General features: G+C 47.6%; 1 protein-coding gene across 3 annotated transcripts in view; it reads right to left on the bottom strand.

Moving 5' to 3' along the window:
* Positions 1-5,955: 5,955 nt before the first annotated feature.
* Positions 5,956-22,378, bottom strand: part of Dennd5a (DENN domain containing 5A) — a 71,076-nt gene continuing 54,653 nt past the window's right edge. The window contains exons 13-23 of one of the 3 annotated variants that reach the window (XM_050163294.1): positions 21,321-21,405; positions 18,577-18,661; positions 18,032-18,160; positions 14,243-14,364; positions 12,655-12,800; positions 11,982-12,100; positions 11,462-11,643; positions 10,880-10,962; positions 10,128-10,251; positions 9,395-9,563; positions 5,956-6,974 (exon numbers count right to left, since the gene is read on the bottom strand). In XM_050163294.1, the coding sequence (XP_050019251.1) occupies positions 6,791-6,974; positions 9,395-9,563; positions 10,128-10,251; positions 10,880-10,962; positions 11,462-11,643; positions 11,982-12,100; positions 12,655-12,800; positions 14,243-14,364; positions 18,032-18,160; positions 18,577-18,661; positions 21,321-21,405 (1,428 nt within the window). In that variant the 3' untranslated portion in view covers positions 5,956-6,790. Of the gene's footprint in view, positions 6,975-9,095; positions 9,183-9,330; positions 9,564-10,127; positions 10,252-10,879; positions 10,963-11,461; positions 11,644-11,981; positions 12,101-12,654; positions 12,801-14,242; positions 14,365-18,031; positions 18,161-18,576; positions 18,662-18,689; positions 21,225-21,320; positions 21,406-22,378 lie in introns of those variants that run through there. The other 2 variants (XM_050163295.1, XM_050163296.1) reach the window with 2 other exon arrangements.

The following is a 22,378-nucleotide window of genomic DNA, read 5'->3' as shown; positions in this document are numbered from 1 at the left end:
CCAACAGGTGGAGAAGATAGAGCCACTTCCTGAGGACAGTGGATCAGGAAGGAAAGTTTGAAGCAAGACGGTAAGTTTGGTCAAGGGACAGGTTGGGCCAGCTGTAGGGCTGGGAGCAGCAGCCAGGATCTGGCTAAGAACCTGGTCCCGGGCTCAGGGGAATTAGTCCTGGAGTTCCCAGGCTGCTGCATCTGAGCAGCCTGTGTGGCCCGAGTTAAAGGTCACAATATAATAAGCCTTCAGGAAGCTGAGATCGCTAGGACCCCAGAGGGCCAGGGGGAAGTTTTCAGGGCCTGCTTGCTCCACCAGGAAGGAAACTTCAGAAACAGCCAGCTTCACTTTCAGGACCAGTGAAAGGGAAGGACCTGCCCTGAGTTCCTGGGGCTTCTCCAAAGTCAGCCAGTCAACCTTCCTTTTGAGAGTATGAGAATTGAAGTTTAACACATCTTGACGATACACCAGCAGGGTATTTGTCTGCTCACCCCACATCCAATCCAACAAAGCCTCTGCCTCTAAGCAACTATGGAGTCCATTCTCTCTCTCTCTCTCTCTCTCTCTCTCTCTCTCTCTCTCTCTCTCTCTCTCTCTCTCTCTCTCTCTTTCTCCCAGATGACACCTCTTTGAGCACTCCCCGGAATGCTCAATCCTTCCTCAAAGTGCTAACCTGAACCTGTCACTCTTCTCCAGGACCCCTCTGTGACTTTTCAGGCTCTAAGGGAAGATGTAGTTCTCTTGGGTGTCACCTCTCAACTACGAAGCTTTGCAGAATCAGCAGGTCCCTGCAACTTCACAGGGAACACGTGTCTTGAAAACAGCTCTGAGAAGTCGGGTACCACTTGCCTTTCCTGCCCAGTCACATAATGTAGTCAATATGATGTCTGTCTGCTGTTCTACAGGCCATCCAAATGGCCACAACCTCCCTGGATAATGCCCGAAGCTAAGGGAGTTAACACAGCTCTAGTGCCAAATTAAAGACTGTTGTCTTTTCCACATGAATGCCAGATGTGTCTACACTTCTTCCACTGGAGTAGATAAGAACACATATGGAAGTTCCAGGCATCCAGTGCTCACCCTCTGCCAGAGCACCCCTTCAAAGTAAGAGTCATAGTGAAAGGTGAAACTGGTATAGATGACCTGATCATGCCCTAGAGTCTAGACCCTTGGTTCAAAAAATTAAGAGAAGCGTAAGATAAATTCTCTTGCGCTCTGGAGGGCACATCCCACTAAGAATTCTGTGGGGTCATAGAAACCTGTCAGCTTGCAGTGAGGCCTCTCCCAGAGGCACAGGTGGCTTGACACTGGGCTCTTAAGATGTAACAAGCCCTATGTGCTGGAAGTAGGAAATATGATACAACATGGATCTCTCTCTCCCCAGCAAAAGCCACTAGCAAAGTCCCTGGGATCTAGAGAGAAGCTGGGCCGTCTGCAGCTTTTTAAGAAACAGCTCCTGTCACATGACGACGTCCTCCTTTTAACATCTTAACTATAAAGTGTCAGGACATCCAGACTGCCTGTTATGAACTGCCAAGGTAGAAATGGTGCCCGGCTTATTTGCTGATGGTTAAGTAGAGGGCCCAAAATGGACAGCGGCCACATGTCTGACAGCAGCCACATGACAGACAGGCCTCATGACCGGCAGCGGCTACACGACAGACAGGCAGCGGCCACATGACAGTCAGCAGCTACATGCCCGACAGCGTGTACACATGACAGCGTGTCATATGGCAGCGGTAACATGACAGACAGCGGCCACATGACAGACAGACAGCGGCCACATGACAGACAGACAGCGGCTACACGACAGACAGACAGCGGCCACATGACAGACAGACAGCGGCCACATGACAGACAGACAGCGGCTACACGACAGACAGGCAGCGGCCACATGACAGACAGCAGCTACACGACAGACAGACAGCAGCCACACGACAGACAGACAGTGGCCACATGACAGACAGACAGTGGCTACATGACAGACAGACAGCAGCTACACGACAGACAGACAGCGGCCACACGACAGACAGACAGCGGCCACACGACAGTGGCTACATGACTGGCACCCTGAAGGGTCATCTTGAAAGACAAGAGAAGACAGAGCTGCTGCTGTGCACACAGGAGACTTTTCGCAATCCTGGGTCAGGTGAACTCCATGATCCTGACTTTGAACACGGGTTATGGCTTTCAGATCCCAGAACAGTCAGGCGTCGGGAGGGAAAAGGTCTGGAAGGTTTAAGATAAGAAGATCTGGTAAGGGCACTTGGGGGAAATGGGGGAGAACAACACTTAGGAGGGCACAGAACATGAAGATTTCTGTTTCATACATCAACACCCACTGGAAATCAGGGCCACAAAGGAAAATTAAAAGCTGAGCAGACCAGCCATCCTGGAGCAGGTGCACTGAGCACTGGAGACAGAAGGAGGAGGGACCACAGCCCATCCACTTGCAGCTGGCCACCATCTGACTTCCACATGCACAAGACATACGTGCCTCACACACATACCAAATTCATTTTTTAAGAATTTTTTTACGTAGTGCACACTTTGCTTGCCGGCATCATGCACATGCACAAAGGGCAAGCCTGCTGCTTGTGGAGGTCAGAAGAAGGCATAGAATCCCATGGACCTGGATGGAGGCAAGTCACCTGGTGGGTGCTGGAAACTGAGTGCTCTTAACTTCTAAGCCACCTCTCCAGCCCCTAATAATTAATTTAAAAATGCTAAAAATTAAAAACAAAGTCTAGCAGTTGTAAAGAGGGAGAACAGTGGGAGCAGGAGAGGCGGGCATGTAGTTGGGGCTGTAATTACAAGGTGCCCGTCTTTCAGTACTCACTGAGCTCATCAAATCCTGGCATGTGGGAAGGGAAGCGTGAGATGAGAGCAGGTGCAGATGCGGAGGCAGGCAGGGCTGGGTGCTAGGAAACGGGATCTTTGCTTACCCAGGGCTGCTACAGGGCCTGACAGCGTCCTTGAAATCCTGAGCTACCCGGTGTGGCTGCTGTTACCTCACCACTCATTCCAGGGATGAGGAAAGCAAAGTGAGACACTCACAGCAGAACCAGCTCTTAGAAGAAGCGGAAAAGTCCTAACTCAGGAAACCTTCACACCCACCTTCTCAGCAACTCTCTCTGCTTGGGGCTGACCCAGGCCACCGACTCCCTCACTGAAACTAACGGCTGAGTTCTGGTTGCTGTGCCTGCCGTCCGTCCGTCAGTCCACCCACCCAACCCTCTCTGCTCTTTACTGTGGATAACCAGTTGCTCCAAGCTCCTGTTGCTGCACCTCCCCCACCATAACTATAACCTGAACTAAATCAACCTTTCCCCCTAAGCTGCTTCTTTCCTGATAGGCAGTGTTCAACTAGGGCCTTCAGTTACAAGCGCGTCTGTGATCTGCAGACACACGCTCACCTTCACCCGCTACCATTTCTAACTTCCGTGTGAAACAAGGGGGGGCCAAGAGCAGGACCATTCACGGTGGAAACACGTGCTAAGAACGCCGGTCCTTGCATTGTGTCTTGTCTCCAGCACGTGGAAACTCCACATCAGTCCCCAGATCTTGAGCATCCATACCTGTAGGTCCCTTCCCTGACCTTGTGGACAAGGGAACCCATGAACCTGCACCCCTCCCCTGCTCAGGCTGACCTCTGAACTGCTCCAAGCTCCCAACCCACTGGTGCTCCCTTACCTCTCAGCTCCTACTGCCCACACAGCATGTAAGGACCACTCCCCGGATACCTGCTGCCCAGAGCAGATGCCGCAGTGCGTTCCGATCCTCCCCAGAGTCAATTTCCCACCACCACTCGCCTCTGAGTTTGTCATCTCTACACCAGGAAAAGACAGTATGTAACACAGGGAAACAGCAAGAGCAGACACGGGCACACACCTGACATTTCTTTTTATTACATTTACTTGTGTGTGTGCATGCGTGCCACAAGGCATGTATGTGATTAGCAGAAGTCAGTTCTCTCCTTCAGGACCGAACTCAGGTCACCAGCAGCAAGCACCTTTACTGCTGAGCCATGTCACTGGCCCATGCCTGACATAGTCAACCTTTTTTTTTTTTTAAATATTTATTTATTTATTATGTATACAATATTCTGTCTGTGTGTATGCCTGCAGGCCAGAAGAGGGCACCAGACCTCATTACAGATGGTTGTGAGCCACCATGTGGTTGCTGGGAATTGAACTCAGGACCTTTGCAAGAGGAGGCAATGCTCTTAACCTCTGAGCTATCTCTCCAGCCCCCCATAGTCAACCTTTATAGCATCCGTAGAACGCAGACGCTATTACTGGCCTATGTCTGCTTCTGAGGTTTGGGGAAGTAATGAAGCCTACCCTTGGTCTGAATCGTATGACCAATGAAGTCACTTATTCCAAACAGGGCACACTTTGGTGAGCAAAGCCAATCAAGTCTCCCCTTCATAAAGCGACACTCAGAAGCAAATAGCTAGTGCTTGTAAGCAGAGGAAGGAAAAACGAAACGGAGCACTCACTCAGACGAGAGAGCAGCTGCGGGGGGGGGGGGGGGGGGGGGTAACCACGAGCTAGGGTTAAAACTGCTCTAACAACCTCAAACTACTTAAGACTAAATAGCCTTGGGCAAGAAATTCAGCTTTTCCAGGCCTTGCTTTCCTCCGAAACCTGGAATAATTTACACTTGCTTTGCAGAGTGTGCCTGGTCACAGCATGCACACACACAGCTGAGCCTCATGCTACCCTTTTTAGGAGGCCAGAAATTCTCCTTCTGTTCTCCAAAGACACAGCCTCTCCTCTTTTCCTTCCCTAAGCTGCAAAAGAACTGAAGTCTCAGTATGTAGCCAGCTCATGCCCCCTGCTGGCAAGACACCACAGCGTGGCTCTCCTAAGTCTCCTCTTTCCTTAGCTCAGCTGCCAGGCGGGAGGTGGAGAGGTGCTCAGTCCAGGACTGGCCCTGGGGTCTGCCACAGTCTGAAGATGACGTCACAGCAGGTGCCTCCTAAAGTAAACACTGCACAACGAACAGGTGGTGGCAGAGTGTGGGAGCCCACAGAAGTGGGTCCGTTCCACCTGGACCAAAGGTCAGAGTTTAAGCCTACTCTTACTCCTTCAAGGTTATCGGCAGGAGATCTGACAGGAGATCTTGACCTAGGGTGTGGGGACTTGGTGTTTTAGGGTATAAAGATGGTAACCATTTTGTCTGTTCACTGTATCATAATAAGTCCTTAGCTTTCTTCCCCTCCTGTGGATTGGGGTATTTAAAGACCGAGAATTAACATGGCGCATTTACTATTCACTGGACTGCCCTCCCAGCACTGTCCTACGTCTCTGTATCTCTTTTGTATCTCCGTTCTGCCTGACATTTCTAACCCACACGCCCCTACCCTGGAACGCAGGAACCGACAAATGTCGCCGCAACATGTGGCTACGACAGCCAAGGGAACGCAGAGCATATGTGCAGAACCATGAGAACACCGAAGAGAACAGTGGCTGATGTGAGGACTGTATGTGCTCAGGCCATGCTTCCGGAACATTCTTGACAAAGAAGCCATACTTAAAGAGAAAAATTTAGCTGGTTAGTAGGGTCCTAAGGCTCTCCCACTGTCACATTTGACACAGCAAACCCTTCACTAGAGAAAGAGCTTTTGCACACACACACACACACACACACACACACACACACCCCGGAGGACACACAAAGCCACCCGTGTTCTCTGTTCCCACTCAGTCTCTCATCATTAATCACATGACAATTTGTAAGGTTGGCCAAGTCTCCTCCTCTGTGCAGTGGGAAAACAATCCTCCCACATCCCCACATCACTGAATTAGCTATGAGAGCCTAAGGCACCTCAGAGGGAAGGAAGGTCCAAGGACACAGGTGGCTCCTAGGCAGTCCACAGACCCCAGCCAGCTGGGGAGAGAGAGATGCAGAGTTTGGCTCTCAGGCAGGCCACACACTCCCACAAAAGTCAGTGACCAGTGAGGTTTGTCTCAGGAGTTTTATTAAGTGGGCCATACTGTAGCTGGTTTCTAAGTTGCAAAACAACATAAATTTAACAGTAATAACATAGTCAGTTAGACTGTAACAAGCTTTTCCTTTTCTTAAAGAGGAAAAAAAAGAAAAACAAATACTTAAAACACATAATGGCAGGTTAAATAAATAAGATAGATGAAAAGACAAACTTGTTAAAACATGCTCATGTTTACTTCTGTGCAACTTTGTGCCCACAGGAAACATGATTTTCTGCATGACAGCGGCACAATGACATGTCCTGGCATGTCTCCTTCCCAAATAATACTGACCAAAAAAAGGGGGAAGGCAGAGGAACAGATGTGGGGCTGACTCCCTTTGACTGGAGCACAGATTTTTCCCGCTCACACACCTGTGTGTGGCCCATGAAAGCCAGATATTCAGAATAATGTGAATATAGAAAACATTAGTTTAAAAACCATGTGGAATGGCCTCATCGACGTGATGGGGCAGCATGTGGAATAGCCCCACACGTGTGTGCAGGCTCAGTCCAGGAGGCCACAGGCTCCCAGTGCGTGGCCGTGCAAGGGAGGGCACCCGCTTCAAAATAAGCAGCGCCAACCTCGCTCCCTCTTCCTGTCACTCTTTCTCATGAAAGTGTGTAAAAAGCAGATCAGCAAATAAACTCTAAAATAGATTATTTTTTCCAAAAATCCTCTAGTTTTCTTTTTACAGTAAGTATACATCTCTTCTTGTCCCTTACAAATGCTTAGATTCCTTTGGGATGAAGAGGCAGAGCTGCAGGGAATCTTTCTGGGTCCTGCTGCTGGCTGGTGCTGGGAGGTCAGATGTCAATGCCCTTAACGAGGGACGTCTCCAGTGTGATGTTGAATTCTTGCAGGGTCTGCAGCACTCGGATCAAGGAATTGACAAGTGTGTGGTCTTTGATCAGGGCCACATCCTCATACATGTGTGCAGTGATGGGGCAGTCGGCCAGCAAGGCAATCCAGTGGTGCAGGAGGTGATCTCTGCAAGGGTGGGGTGGTCCAGACAGGTCAAAGCCAGAGAAAAGAGAAACAGGACAAGGCCAAGGGGGATCCTTGAGCTAAGTCTAAAGATGAAGAAGCTAGCACTTCCCCATAGCCCCACTTCCCTCCCTAAAGAAGCTTGCCTTCCGCTGGGAGCTGCTCAGCCTGAAAACCCAACTCAGCTATCTCTGTCACCTGACTTTCCCTAGACAACCTTAGCACATACCAGTTACTAGGCTGAAGTGAATGTTCCTTCCCTCCGTCAAACACAAGTCCCAGAGCACTTCTGTCCCTCCAGCTAACACCACCAGAAAGAAATGCTAAGACACATTTCTCATGTGCCAGGACAGTTGCAAGAGGTTTAGGGCTTTTTTGTGCTTATTTGTTTGGTGGGTGTTTAGTTGGTTGGTTTGTAAGTAATTTTGAGACAGGATTTTTTCTGTGTAGACCAAGCTGGCCTTGATCCATCTGCCTCTGACTCTTGATTGCTGGGATTAAGGATGTTTGTCACCACCACCTGGTAAGGTTTAGTTTTTATGATAGCCCAGGATTTTTTTAAATTTTATTTATTTATTTATTTTGTTTTTCAAGACAGGGTTTTTCTGTAGCTTTAGAGCCTGTCCTGGAACTAGCACTTGTAGACCAGGCTGGCCTTGATCTCACAGAGATCCTCCAGCCTCTGCCTCCCGAGTGCTGGGATTAAAGGCGTGCGCCACCACCCCAGGCTAGCCAAGGATATTATCATCTCCACCTTGTAGGTACAGTGAATAGCTTGTTCAAGGTCAGAGAAAAGTAAGATGTGCCCAAGGACATGAACCTGGTAACTCTGGTTCTAGAATCTACTTTTTATTTTTACTTTTTTTTTTTTTTTTTTTTTTTTTTNTATTTACGTATGTGCATGCATGTGTATTAACCTACATATATATCTATAATGGTGAGGCACATACAGAATTAAAATAATTATCAAATGATTTGTAACGGAATCTAATTCATAACCCCTAATCAGCAGTATTAGATAATTCCTATCTACTATGCAATAAAATTTAACCCATACTGGCAATGTCCACTAAGCTGTAACTGATTTATAAATCATGATCATTCTTTCTTTAAGGATACTGATGAAATACTGCCTTTTAACTTGTTTATCTTCCCACCATCCCAAACACTATATAAATGCCTTTCTTTTTTTGTTTTTGTTTGTTTGTTTGTTTGTTTTTCAAGACAGGGTTTCTCTGTAGCTTTGGAGCCTGTCCTGGAACTAGCTCTTGTAGACCAGGCTGGCCTAGAACTCCCAGAGATCCGCCTGCCTCTGCCTCCCAAGTGCTGGGATTAAAGGCGTGCGCCACCACCGTCCGGCTTTATTTTTACTTTCTTCTATGTGTGTATGGGTATTTTGCCTGCATGTACATCTGTGTGCCACCTGCATACAATGCCAGGAAGGAAAGAAAAGGGTCTTGGATCCTCTAGAACTTTTGTTAAGTGCCCACGTGGGTACTGGTACCCAATTTGGGTCCTCTCCAAGAGCAAAAGGTGCTCTTAACCACTGAGCCATCTCTCCAGCATCTTATTTTACTTTTGTGTTGTAGAGATAGTGGTCTCAATTTGTTGCTCATGATGACCTTGTATTTCTAGGCTCAAGCAATCCTCCTGTCTTTAGCTTCCCAGTAGCTGGGGTTCAGCCGTGCAGCACAGTGCTCAGCTGAGAGTCTGTATTTAATCACGACACCCACAGCCTCCAGTCTCCCTGGCCGTCGTGCTCTCTCAGTGATGTCCACTCCGATGCACACCACCCATGACCTCAGAGCCACACGATTTCAGCCTTCTCATCACGCACTGCGGTCCTGATACAGGAGGGATGTTCTCCATCTCAGGCCTTGAGGCCCCTAACTTTGTTTGAAATGTGCTTCCTAATCTGCCCTTCTCTCATCCTACTTGTCATTTCCTTCCACGAGAGCCTCATCAATACCACCTCCTCCCTGCACTCCCTGGACTCTCCTCTCTAGTAGGGTTCACTCATGGATTCCTGCTGCCCCCCCCCCCCCTTTTGAGACATGGTTTCTCTGTAGAGCAGGCTGGCCTGGAACTCACAAAGATCCTTCTGCCTCTGCCGAAATTAAAGGCATGTGCCACCTACCTTTAGCTTTTTAACATGACAAGTAAATTTCCCAGTTCCACTTTCTTCTTACCACTTCCATACGGCCTGGGACACTCAAATGTTTATTGAAAAAAATAACTACTTGTATTTACTTCTAATTTCCCCAAGGGAGTGGTTTTAAATCTTCCATCAGAATAAGCCCTCCACTGTCCCTGATTATCAACACTCTCCTTCAGAGAGCCCCACAAACACACAGGATACAGACAAAGTAACAGCCTGCCGTGATCTCAGGACTGCCTGCGGAATACTCCAGTCCCTGCAGTACCTGGCTCCCAGGCACACCAGCATCTGAAACTTGCCATCCTTGCCGATGTTTCGGGGAGTGTTGTTGATCGCAGTGACAAAGCGGCAGAAGTTGCGGGCCCTTGTGTGCCAGTTTTCCTCGGGAACTACGTCATTCTGCTCCAACGTCTCATAATAGGTTTGTGCTTTCTCTGTGAAGAACAGAAAAGTGTGACAATGGCTCCCCAAAACCCATTCCACAGGTCACGTGCTATGGGACTCTCCAAGCCAATACAGGGAGCTTCACGAGAATAAAACAAGTATTCTGATGTCAATGTGCATATTTAAAAATAATGTTTCTAGTTTTTAAATTTTATTTATGTAGCCCTTGGCATAAACATGGTATTTTCCCTGGTCTGAAGAGACAAGAAAGCTCTAAGGACTGTGTCCTGGATAAAAATTCTCCAGTGGGGACCACACAGAACTTGGGATTCAATAGTCTCTACTGTTCTTTTGGACCTACAGGGACAGAGGGTGAAGACTTGGGGAAAAGCCAGTTTTAGATGAAGGTGCTTAGAATCTCTTCTGTCTAGAGCTCATAAAGGACGAGCATGGAGTTAGAGTGCTCCCAGCAATCCCTCCAAGAAAACCAGGGCTAACAAAGAGCAGACCTAAGTGAGAGCTGCCTAATTTGGCTTCTACAGCTAGACTACATGCTACAGATAAGACCTCCATATCTACAGGCTTTTCCCATTTTGGATACTAGACCAGCTCACCCAGGAAATCCCAAATGAAGACATTTTTGAAGAGCCGGGGTGATTTAAATCCATGCTGGAAAGCTTGTTCCAGGGCTGAAACAAGACCACACTCTCCACAAAGCAACAGCGTCAGACTGCCACGCTACGAGAGAAAACAGGGTGAGTGACAGGCAGATTTTAACTGGGCTGCCCTCCCTCCACTGCATCCTAAACCACAGCCAGGCCAGGATGAAGCAGAAGACCACAAGACTCTTGTCTGTTGTCCAGCACTAACCATAGTGGACGGCATACTCTTGGTGAGGACCCCCTGAAGGGCAGGTGATGGAGTGGGGTCACACACAGGACATGGCCCAACAGTGCACAAAGCCAGTGTAGTCGTCTTTTGGATAGACACAAGCAAATCCAGAAAAGATAGAAAGAGGCTGTGCTTACTGGGGAGCCCTACAGACTCCTTTCAGTCATCAACATGGAGGGAAAACACAACCACTGAGGCGAAGGCCCCTGAGGAAGGAAGGTGTCTGCCCCATCCCTAAGAAGGTAAGGCAATGTTGTATTGGACTCTGGTTGGGCATGGTAATACACGCCTATCCCAGCACTCAGGAAGTGGAGGCAGGAGGATGGGCTCCATAATGAACTCCAGGACCCAGAAGCCCTTGCTGATGACTCTGGACTAGCCACAGCATGGCCGTTGAAGAGCTAACAAGGTGACTGCAATGTCAGGATGACTCTGTTACTCAGAAGGCTCTGGGCTGGAGGACAGGAAGGCTCACCTCCTTCTCGGGTTTATGGAAGTGCTTCACAATGCCATTGACTGCCTCACCAATGGACTCCTGGATCTGCCCAGTGTTCAGCTCTGAGAAAATCAAGCAGACATCCTTAAGTAGTCTCACAAGGAGGAGACTGAGGACACAGGGGATAGGCCCATGGGATGGATAAGCAGGACAGTGGGTACTTAGAAAGGAGAGACTCTTGCCCACCTACTTCTGCAGAAAGAGCTCTTCCCAAAATCTTAAGGGCAAAGTCATAACTAAGAGAACTCTATCTCTGTGCGATGTTGGCCAGGTTTACTTTCCATTTTACTCTGGGATTCTTGGCTTCCTTAAGAGAGCCATGACTTGGTTGTGAACGATCACCATGAAAGGGGAGTCCAGAAAAGACACCTGCTCCCCAACAGGCACATGGGAAAAAGGAGCACATCAGATTATTCTTCCAGGTCTCCAAGGCAAGAGCCACATACACGTGATGATCAAGAGAGAAGGTGGTGTCATCAGCAGTGGTGGCTCCGGGGCTGCTGCACAGCTGGGACTGGGACTGGCGGACACCTGCCCGTTCCCAGACGCCCCTCTACTCACTGGGCTTGCTGCTAGGCGAGATGGTGACAAGCCTCCGGACAACACTGGGGGACGGCTGCAGGGGCGGGGTCCGACAAGGCCTCTCATCCACCTCAGGGAGGGAGGTGAGGAGCTCCCCAACCAGCACTCGCTCCAGGCTTCCATCGTCCATACCCTTCCCCAGCCATCGGCCACAGGGGAACCTGGAAGTAAAACAATGGCCCATAAGAGCTGCTCATTTCTCCAGGATCCTCCCTAGATGCTCAGCAGTGCCGTCAACAAAGCCAATCCACAGAGGCACATTACAAAATCAGACTAAGGGCTCCCCAGACTCTCTGTCCCACAGTGTGTCATCACTGGAACTACCTGAGTCAGTTGGGTGACTTGGGACACGTGTCCAGAGATGTTACACATGTTTATTCAGCTGGAAACCATCTTGTACCTTTCAAGTACACAAGCCAGAGTCAACCCTCAAGAGGTTCCTTGAGAAGCTCCTCCTCGCTCACACAAGACAGCCCTGGGTGCACTCAGAGTCACTCACTTGTAGGTGTGTCCTGTGATCTCATTCCTGACCATCACATACTCCACAAGCCATTTGGCATACAGCCCAGAATTATCGTGGCCAATCTGGACAGTGGTGAGCTTCCCTAGGTTCAGGCACTGAGGGAATAAAGAAAAGAAGCCGGGTCAGAAAAGCAGGAGTTGAGAGTGGCAATCCTTGGCAGCACAAATCTGACTGGCTGCTTGCTGCCCAGCAGGGGCAGGCTCAGCAACTGCAGGAGCAGAGCTCACAGCTCCATCTACTGCCAGGTTTGTCTCCTAGGCAGCTCATGGCTGAGAAAGAAGACGCTAACCTTAGAAGAAGACCAGGGTTTGGGGTCAAGCCACTCAAGAGGGTGGTCCTGAGGCTTAACAAATACCTGTGTGTAACAGCTGAAAGAACTCTAGAGAATTTCACAACACCCCACTCCACCTCAGTACAAGGAAGTATATGAGTTCCCACAAACTCCTTCTAGCCAGTGACTACTACAAGATTCAGACTCTTCCCTCAGGTCAGCCCTGGTCCTGGCCTCAAACTGTCTCAGAACAGGTCCTGTGCTGTCACACAGGCTGTGAAACAAGGCCTCCACAAAGTTCTGCAGAAATCTCCCACCTCAGGTGTTACAAACTTGGGTCCCCACAGTCTTGGGTTGGGACCCCCAGATAACACATACCTCAAAAGTCATCTCTAGCACATTCCTGGGGATCTGCAGAATCTGTGTCTCCCCCAGTTCTCCTGATATACAGATCCATGGGTTGGCGGTGAACATGGAGCCCCCCAGCTTCTTGCTTGGTACGATCAAAATGTGGTATGGAATCACTGTTAGAGAAATCAAAGAGGTACTGGTGGGGATTGGGAATCTCCCACCTGATGGGAGGGACCCTGGCCCGCTCCAGGTGTACTGGCGTGAGTGCAGTACCTGCTGTGCACCGCACAGCCCCTGGCTGCTTCAAATGTCAGCCTTGCTCTCACTATTCCCAGGGTTATTGTTCAATAAAAAAGCAAGCCTATTTCAGTTTTATTTTTTTTAAATATTTATTTATTATATATACAATATTCTGTCTGTGTGTATGCCTACAGGCCAGCAGAGGGCACCACACCCCATTACAGATGGTTGTGAGCCATCATGTGGTTGTTGGGAATTGAACTCAGGACCTTTGGAAGAGCAGGCAATGCTCTTAACCTCTGAGCCATCTCTCCAGCCCCCTATTTTCAGTTTTTTAAAAATATTTATTTATTTGTTATGTATACAATATTCTGTCGTCTGTGTGTATGTCTGCAGGCCAGAAGAGGGCGCCAGACCCCATTACAGATGGTTGTGAGCCACCATGTGGTTGCCGGGAATCGAACTCAGGACCTTCAGAAGAGCAGGCAATGCTCTTAACCACTAAGCCATCTCTCCAGCCCCCCCCCTATTTCAGTTTTAAATGTGACCAATTTCTAACTGAATTCCATCTCAGAGTACTTTGCAGTCTCCTGCCTCATGAACCCTAATAACACACCAATAATGATCTTAGCGTTTACACAGCTTCCACTTCTCTTCCGCAGGCCACAGAGAGGGAAGCGGTCTTCTGACTCTAGTTCAGTGCTAACCCTATTAAGCCCACAGCCCGTGTCTGCGAGGGAAGATCGGCAAAGGCAGAAACAAGAGCACGAGTTATGGCAGCCGAGCTGGGAAGCAAACCTAAAGGCTACCAAGTACAGAAAGAATTTTGGCATCAGACAAGGATGAGGGTCAAAGACCTTAAAATATCCTGAATTCTCCTCCTCTGGAGGAATGGAGAGTGAGGCCCCAGCAGGGACATACAATGCTCACAGGAATACAGTGAGTTAGGGCAGGACTAGCAAAGTCACCTATTGCCACTGGAGTTCTTCCTGCTACTTAAGGAAGAGATCTTTCTTTTTGAGGCTACCACAAATCTGTGATGCTGAGACACCACTCTAGTTCCTGGCACACTTATTCCTTTAGCTCCAAGAGCAGAGTCTGGAACAGCACTGACATGAGAAGACAAAGTTCAGAGAAAACAGTCATCCAGAAGGAGCTACACCCCTACTTCTCCCACAGACACACAAGGCAAACAGAAATACAAGGAAAGCCAGGTGCGAAGGTGCATATACGTATTCGGGAGGCAGAGGCAGGAGGATTGTCATGAATTTAGTTTTGATGCCAGTCTTGGCTACACAATGAGACTCTTTTTCAAAAAAAAAAAAAAAAAAAAGGACAGCCGCAGGCCAGTGGGGAGTGGAGCAGAGCTACTCACAGACGGTGGTGAAGACGTTGGTGAAGCAGAAGTAGTCCACCGCGTTGAAGGAGAGCAGGTGATAGAGGAACTGCTCCTTCTCATCATCGCAGCGCAGAAAGGCATAACGCTTGTACAGCTTCCTGTTAGAGCAAGACATCCACACATCAATCCCAGCCAGGGAGAGGGAGAAGCTAAGCGAGCTCATTTCCACAAGCAGATGGTGAGGAAGCAGAGATGTCAGGAGCACTGTGTAAAGGCTGGGGTACAAGGAAAGAGCTTAAGCCGCAGCAGGTCCAACGAAATCACATGCTGATGTTACTCTACTGTCACACGGAGTCTCCTTGTTAAACCAAGGACTGGTTTGCAGTCCATCAGAGGTAACACAACGCTGTTGGCACAAGGTCTGTGGTGTCCATTCATTACCAGGCTACAGGTGGTGCAGGGTAAGGTCCGGCTCCTACCTCAGACCCAGCTTACAGGTAAGAGACAGCACACCAAAGGCCAATTCCTTTCCCTAATTGGGGTTTGACAACAATGGTACCTTCCATAAAAAGGGAGATGCTGAGAGCATAGTGTTCAGGCCCTTGTCAAAGAGAAATACAGAGAAAAAGGGAGACAACTATTCTAATTGCCCACACTACAATCATCACCAGCTACCCACAGGTCCTAAGATGGGAAGTGCTTGCCCTCTATTGGGTAAATGCCAATACATTTAATAAGTTACTAGATGAAAGGATCTTTCGAGGAATTTAAAAGACAGTGAGCTTAGTCCCGCAATGTTTTCAGATCAAGAAGGGTCTAGAGAACAGCGCCAGACAGATGTTCACAGGGAAAGGAAGTGTAGAAATCAGAGTAATTAGAGTTGAGAGCCCAGAACCAATCAAGTAGCAATAAGGCTGGAAAGTTAGGCCAGAACAAAATAAAGGAAGGCCCTACACCCTCAGGCTAATGACTTGCAATTTGCTTTGTTAAGTAATGGGTTTCTACATTGTGCCTTAGAAGTAAAGGGGAAGTAAGGCCGATTTTAGGAACTTTAGTTGGTGTGGTGGGAGGTTGAAAAGAGAACGATGACTAAAATAAAACTGAGCAGCAGAAAAAGCAAGGAGCCAGGGAAGGTGGGAGCTAAGGACTCGGCCTCTTTAGAGGGCGCAGAACAGTGGCATCAAAACTGACTTTACTTTGGACTGTGGGTGTCGGGAGAGGGGGGGAAGATGTCAGGATGTTCATAGAGAACAGTAGAGACACTGCAAACCTGGAAGGAACTTAACCATGGGATGTGAAGCCTGCTTTATTCTCTCCAAGTTATTCCTATGGTCTAATGGAAATAAATGCAGGACTGGAGCTCACAAGAATGGGCAGGGCTACAAGCTGCAGAGATGAAAGTCACCTGCTCAGAGGTGACTAAAGGCATGAGTGGGTGAGATCAAGTGCGAGAAAGCAAGTAAGACAGAGACAAAGAAATGGCACATAGGAAGAGACTGGAAGACTGTTGAAGCCAACGTTCTTCAAAGAGCAGGGGGAGAAAGAAAACAGGAGGCAGGGTGGTGAGATGGCTCAGTGATTTTACTCTTGGGCCTGTTGCCAAGTCTGAAATCTGAGTTCCACCCTGATACCTACGTGGTGAAAGGAAAGAACTAACACCAAGAAGTTGTCCTCTGACCTACACACCCACACGTGCACACACATACACACACACTGGCACAATAAATGAATATTGTAATTTTTTAAGGAGGAAAAATAAAAGAGCAGAAGGACAATTGCAACCATACATCACACAGCAGTTTCAAGGTAAAGGAAGCACAACACAGCAGCAGGAAGCCACCACAGAGACATTAAGGTAAGGGGGGGTGCACACTACACACCAGCAGAAAGTCACTATGGAGAAGTCAAGGAGACCTGGACTTAGAACATGGATGTTACTTTGTTCCTCTAGAGTTTATGGCTCAATGAATTTCATGAATATAAGGCCCCCTCCACCTTCTTCGGCCTCCAAGCTACCAACAGTCTTAGTAGCGAGCTGAAAATGCCAGAGGTTAAAGAATAGTCTATCAAGACTGACTCTTCAAGACAGTTCTGTTCCTGCCTGGGCGGGCAGTCAGGCACACACTTCACAGACACTGCTTGATTTCTTCTAGATACTCAGCAACCTGCCAGAACAGCACTGGGAAAGGCACACAGTTCACCTTCTCAATGTAGGAAGACTTTAATAATCAGCAAACAAATAGATAACGTAGCATATAAGTGGTAAAGGAGGGACCAACAAATGCTATCGCAAATGCCTCATTAGGACAAACAGCTCAGGCATCCAAGAAAGCTCTGGTAAAGAAAACTTCTGACCAGGTCCTAAAGCAATTGGTAGACGGAGAGAGGATGAGACTGTAGTCACACTGGTGAACAAGAACAACGGAAGACACCTGCAAAGGAGGAATGCATGGCATGTTGTTGAAGCCTGAGTACTGGAGAGAAAGATACAGGATGGTGATACTGAAGTAAAATACTAAAATGTAGGACCTCAAAGAAAGCACCTGGGCCAGAGGAGCAGCACTCTCAGCAGGGTTAACGGTGGTCTTCTTGTGGAGTGAGTGCTCACAAGAGCAGAAGGTTAACATAAACTGAGACCACTCCATGCACCGTGTCCCTTCTGCACGTGGGGATTACCTTTTCTGTGCTGCGATGTAGCCAGGGAAGCCCTAGCCATTGGTCGAATAGATGTGGATGCCTAATCTTGAACTTCCAGCATCCCATTTACTGTAAAATAAGTAAATCTTTTTTCTTTATAAAATATCCAACATTGGGTATTCTGTTATAGCAATGCCATGTGGGCTAACGCCAGGGGACTCAGCTGATGTAGTACTCTTTCTCTCCTATACTCCAAACTGCAATCTGTGAAAGCAAATCTCATTTTCTAGTCACTGGAATAGTTTAAGGGTCAGAACATCAGTAAGAAAGTACTATATACTGAGTGAATTTTAAGCTAATGTCCTCTTTAATAGGGCTAAAGCTTAAAAAAAAATAAGATTGGGGCTGAAGACTTATTAGCTAAGTAGTACAACATTTGCCTTGCTTGTGTAAGGTCCTTAATCTCCACCACCATCACCACTAACAACAACAACAAGAAGCTACAAAAATACAGATGTTCTGTATCTGAAAGGACACGGGGGAGTCATCTGAGAGGCAGAGAAAGAAGGAACTCTTATTCCTGGGTTTGGAACAGTCTTGTGGGGGGGGGTCACAGATGCATAAACTGTGGGTTTGGTGGCTCTGGGAAGTGTGAGCACCTTGGACTCCCTCCCTATCCTAGTGGGAGGTGTGGAGGGAGAGGTTCTAGGGGCGATGTGAAAGTTCTGGGAAGGTTCAGTCAAGGAAGAAACAAATGTAACTGCTGTTCTGGGTTGACCGCAGACTCAGAAAAGAGATAAGGGGTGAAACTTGGAAGTTTCCTTTTAATTCTCCAACCCTTTGCTTCTTGAGACAGGAAAGAAATAGAAGAAAAAAATGCCTCATGACCAAAAGGTACCAGGAAGAAGAGGAGGACCCACTAGCTTTAGGCACGCAGACCGAGGAGGGGGATCAGAAAGTAGTATGCCTCTGCTGATATAGGGACTTTGTCCACAGCCTGGGTCTGACTGCACGCTGCTGCAGTGACATGTTGCATGCTGCTGCAGTGACATGCTGCACGCTGCTGCAGTGACATGCTGCTCGCTACTGCAGTGACATGCTGCACGCTGCTGCAGTGACATGCACTCCCCCTTTTTTATCCCCTGCCAACCCTGGAACCCTGTTCTCCTCCAAGTGGAGTGGTCTTACTTGGTGAGCTCGTGGTCTGAAAGAAGCTGTTTCAGGTGTCTGGAGAGTAACTTCTTCTCCATGGACAGTCGAACCCATGCTCTGGCCTTTCCCACATCAGTTTTGATTTCCCCAATATTCTGGATGTGCCTAAGGGAAAAAGTGTAGGGTGGGGTGGAAAATGAACTCACTGTCATAGCCTCGCCTGTGAGCCAAAGAAGGTAGACAAGACAGCCCTACAACCCTGAGAGAGAGCCACTCTCGTTCTCCCATGTGGCTTTGCCAGACAGATTTCTCACAATTTAGGAGAAAGATCAGAGAATATAGGTTCCAACAAACCAGGCTAATCCCAAACCCTGGGGTGGTGAAGTGTTCTCCTGTACTCTTTCTCTCCTGGGACAGTTCACCAGAATACCAGGGAAGCCACCTTTTCATAAACTACACGAAGACCAATAATGAAGACTTCCTAATTAGCTGGGTTAGTTGAAATGCTTCACAGCCCCAAGATCTTGTCGGCTGAGTGTCACACCCAAGCAACAGCTGAGACAAGATGAGCACAGACAGACCTCATATCCTGAATTAGGGAGATCCTCAGGGGAGACATGACGGCACTGGCATCAGACTTTCTCCGTTCTGAATCAAGAAGTATTCCTGGAACAACAAGGAGACCTGAGCATCCAAAGAGCCAACTCTCTCATGTTTCAAATCACAAATTCTACAGCAAGCAGTGGGGTATATCATTAATACCTTAATAGTCATTCACGAACATTCTTAAATTTCTAAGAGAGATTAGATTTTTTTCCTTATTTATTTAATTCTTGAATAATTTTCAAGAAAGCCAAAAAAGGGTGCAGTCTTCCCACTTAACACAGTGAGTCACAGCGAAGTGGATTCTGTGGCAGAAGGGACTGGAGCACAGATCTGGCTCTCAATTCATCGTATGCAATCACAACATGACCCAGGAAAGCAGGACTTCCACCTGGAGCTACCACTCACTTCCAATTCTGCCTTCAAAAGTGCCAAGAGAATGTTCCAGAATGAACCTGTTCCAGAACACTTAGGACCTCCAGAAGGGAAGCCACACCTCTGACCTGGTGCCAGGCCCTATGTTTAAAGCTTAGCATTTCCATCACCAAGCTGTTGAGAATATTTTGCTGCAACTTATTGCTTAGCAGTAACTGTCACAGACTTCCTGAGAAGACTCTGAGACTCACGCACCCACAAAGTACACCAAACTACCTCATAAACTACTTCAAGAATGTCTGGCCTTGGGCTGGAGAGATGGCTCAGTGGTTAAGAGCTCTGGCTGCTCTTCCAAAGGTCCTGAGTTCAATTCCCAGCAACCACATGGTGGCCCACAACCATCTGTAATGAGATTTGATGCCCTCTTCTGGCCTGCAGGGATAAATGCAGGCAGAGCTCTGTATACACAATAAATAAAATTAAAAAAAAAAAAGTCTGTCCTTGGTTTTTGGCCAATTATCTTCCTACACCAGAGCTACCTGAAGGTCACCTGTTCAAGGGCATGAAGTTCCTGTCCATTTTTTAAAATTCCATTTAACTTACCTTTACCATTAAGAATAGCTGATTGGACATGGTGTGCACATCTTTAGTCCCCGCACTGGGGAGGCAAAAGCAGATGGATCTCAGTGAGTTTGAGGCCATCTGGTCTACATAGCAAAATCCAGGTCAGCCAGGAGAACACAATGAAATCTTGTTGTTTAAAAATAAATAAATAAAAGCCAGGCAGAGGTGGTGCAAGCCTTTAATCTCAGAGGCAGGCAGATCTCTGAGTTCAAGGCCAGTCTGGTCTACTCTACAGAGCAGTTCCAGGCGAGCCAGGGATACACAGAGCCCTGTCTCAAAGAGCCAAAATTAGAAGAAAAAAAGAGAAAGGAAAAAAAAAAGTCCTAAACTCCCTCTGGCAAGGAGAAGGAAAAGAGGACATAAAGAGAGCTGTAAAGGAACCAGTATATATATGGGAAGAAACGCTTCAGGATGGCATGAAGGACCCTTAGATGAGTAGACAGAGATCTGCTCCCAACCTAGGCTTTTGTATTAACTTAGTTGATGATCTTATAAACATCCTGTTCCTTTTGGGACTTCAGGGTTTTTTTTCTCATAAAGTAAAACAGTTGGACTAGATGGTCTCTGTAGTCCCTTACAAACTACAGGTTTTTGTTTTGTTTTGCAGGGTGGAGATGGATCTAGAGAGAAAGCTAAGCAGTTAAGAAAGAGCACTGGCTGATCTTCTAGAGATCTGTTGTTTTTAACAAAATCTCAATCATTTGAATTCTCCAATAAAGACTCAGGAGCCAGATGCTGAGGTAAAAACCTGCTAACTCAGAGAAGCAAAGAGGGCACCCTGCTGACCATCTCTGCCAAATCCCAGAAGCCTCCTTCTCCCACACCATCTCCAACACCTCCCCTCAAGGTAGTACTCCTCTCTTCTCTGTGTCTCCACTCCTCCTAACACTGCCTGGCTATATATATATAAATAAATCTTAAGAAAAAAAAAGCAGGACAATGGTGGCGCACACCTTTAATCCCAGCACTTGGGAGGCAGAGGCAGGTGGATCTCTGAGTTTGAGGCCAGCCTGGTGTACAGAGTGAGTTCCAGGACAGGCTCCAAAGTTACAGAGAAACCCCATCTCAGAAAATAAAATAATGGGGTCTACTAATAGACAATGAAAGCAAACCTGTTTTGCAGTGGTACAGTCGTTTGGTTAGCCTGGGAGCTCCATTTTTTAAAAACGATTTATTTTATTTTTATTTGTGTGTATGAGCGTATGGGGGGGTGGGTTACACTGTGTTTGAGTATCCATGGAGACCAGAAGAGGATGTTTGAGGCCCTGGAAATCTAGTTACAGGTTGTGATCTACCCAACATGGGTGCTGGGAACTGAACTCTAGTTCTCTGCAATAAAAATGAGCACTTTTTTTTATAAAAAGATTTTATTTTTCTTTTATGTGTACAATTGCCTGGCCCGCATGTCTGTACATATGCACACTGCATTCATGCCTGAAAAAAAGGGTATAGGTCCCCCAGAACCGGAGCCGCATATGCTGTGAGCAACCATGTGGGTGCTGGGAACCCAACCCAGGTCCTCTGGAAGAGTGGCAAGTGCTCCTGACCACTGAGCTGCCTCTCTCCAACACCACAGTAAACACTCTTTAACTACTGAGCCGAGATCTCTCCAGCCAGGTGACTTTATCTTTAAAACAGAAAACATTCAAAGCCAAAGTGTCACTGGCCTGGACAGGGAAATCGAGATCATTCCAGCGAGGGGCAGGAGAACAGAAGGTCTTACCTGAGGTACTAAGGCTTCCCGATGTGAGTTTTCTCTGCCGGTTTTCCTGATAATGTAACAGGTGAGACCACAAAGCTGATTTCCCCTGGAACCAATGGAAGGGATGAACAGTTGTTATGATGTTCAGCATGCAAACAGCAGCTTTTGCTACAAGTATTAGTGCTGCGTCTGGTTTCAATTCCCTCAAACACAAACAATGTACACAAATCAACTTCTACTAAAATCCAGGAGAGACAGAACAGAAGAAAACAACAAGCTGAAATGGTTACCAACTGAAATACAAGAGGCATGGAAAGGACCCATGATTAAGAAAGTAAAAGACAATCTCTAAATGCTCTAGTGGAGATAGGTCAGCTCTTGCCCACAGAACATATGCCTAGCCTATGAGAGTCTATAAACAGCTTCTAAACTTCCTATTATATTTAAAGGCATTCTTGCCCTTCATTGCAGGTTGGGATGAATAAGTCAGGCTGGCCTCAAACTCACAGGAATTCTCTTGCCTCTGCCTCCTGAGCGCAGGAATTAAATTATATGCCACCATGCCCAATTTCATCTTGGGAGTTGTTTTGTTTTGTTTTGGTTTGGTTTTGGTTTTTCAAGACAAGGTTTCTCTGTGAAACAGTCCTGGCCATGCTGGAACTCACTCTGTAAACCAGGCTGGCCTCAAACTCACAGATATCTGCTTGCCTTTGCCTCCCAAGTGCATGCGCCACCACCTAGGCCTAGCCCCATCTTTTTCTTTTTTTTTTTTTTTTTTGGTTTTTCGAGACAGGGTTTCTCTGTAGCTTTTGTGCCCGTCCCGGGACTAGCTCTTGTGAACTCCCAGAGATCCGCCTGCCTCTGCCTCCCGAGTGCTGGGACAAAAGGCGTGCGCCACCACCGCCCGGCCCCATCTTGTTTTTTTAAGACAAGTTCTCTCACTGACTTGGAGTTCATCAAGTACTGGCTGTCCAGTGAGCCTGCCTCTCCTCCTCATGGGCACTCACCACCACTAGCTTTTTTTACATGAGTTCTGGAGACTGGACTCAGGTCATCAGGTTTGTACAGCAAGCTTTTTA

Source organism: Alexandromys fortis, unplaced genomic scaffold (assembly GCF_014885135.2).
Source record: "Alexandromys fortis isolate MF-2015 unplaced genomic scaffold, M_Fortis_MF-2015_v1.1 scaffold_129, whole genome shotgun sequence".
In the NCBI taxonomy this organism is placed as follows: domain Eukaryota; kingdom Metazoa; phylum Chordata; class Mammalia; order Rodentia; family Cricetidae; genus Alexandromys; species Alexandromys fortis.
The sequence above is the reverse complement of the archived record's forward strand: the minus strand, read 5'-3'. Positions and strand labels throughout refer to the sequence as shown.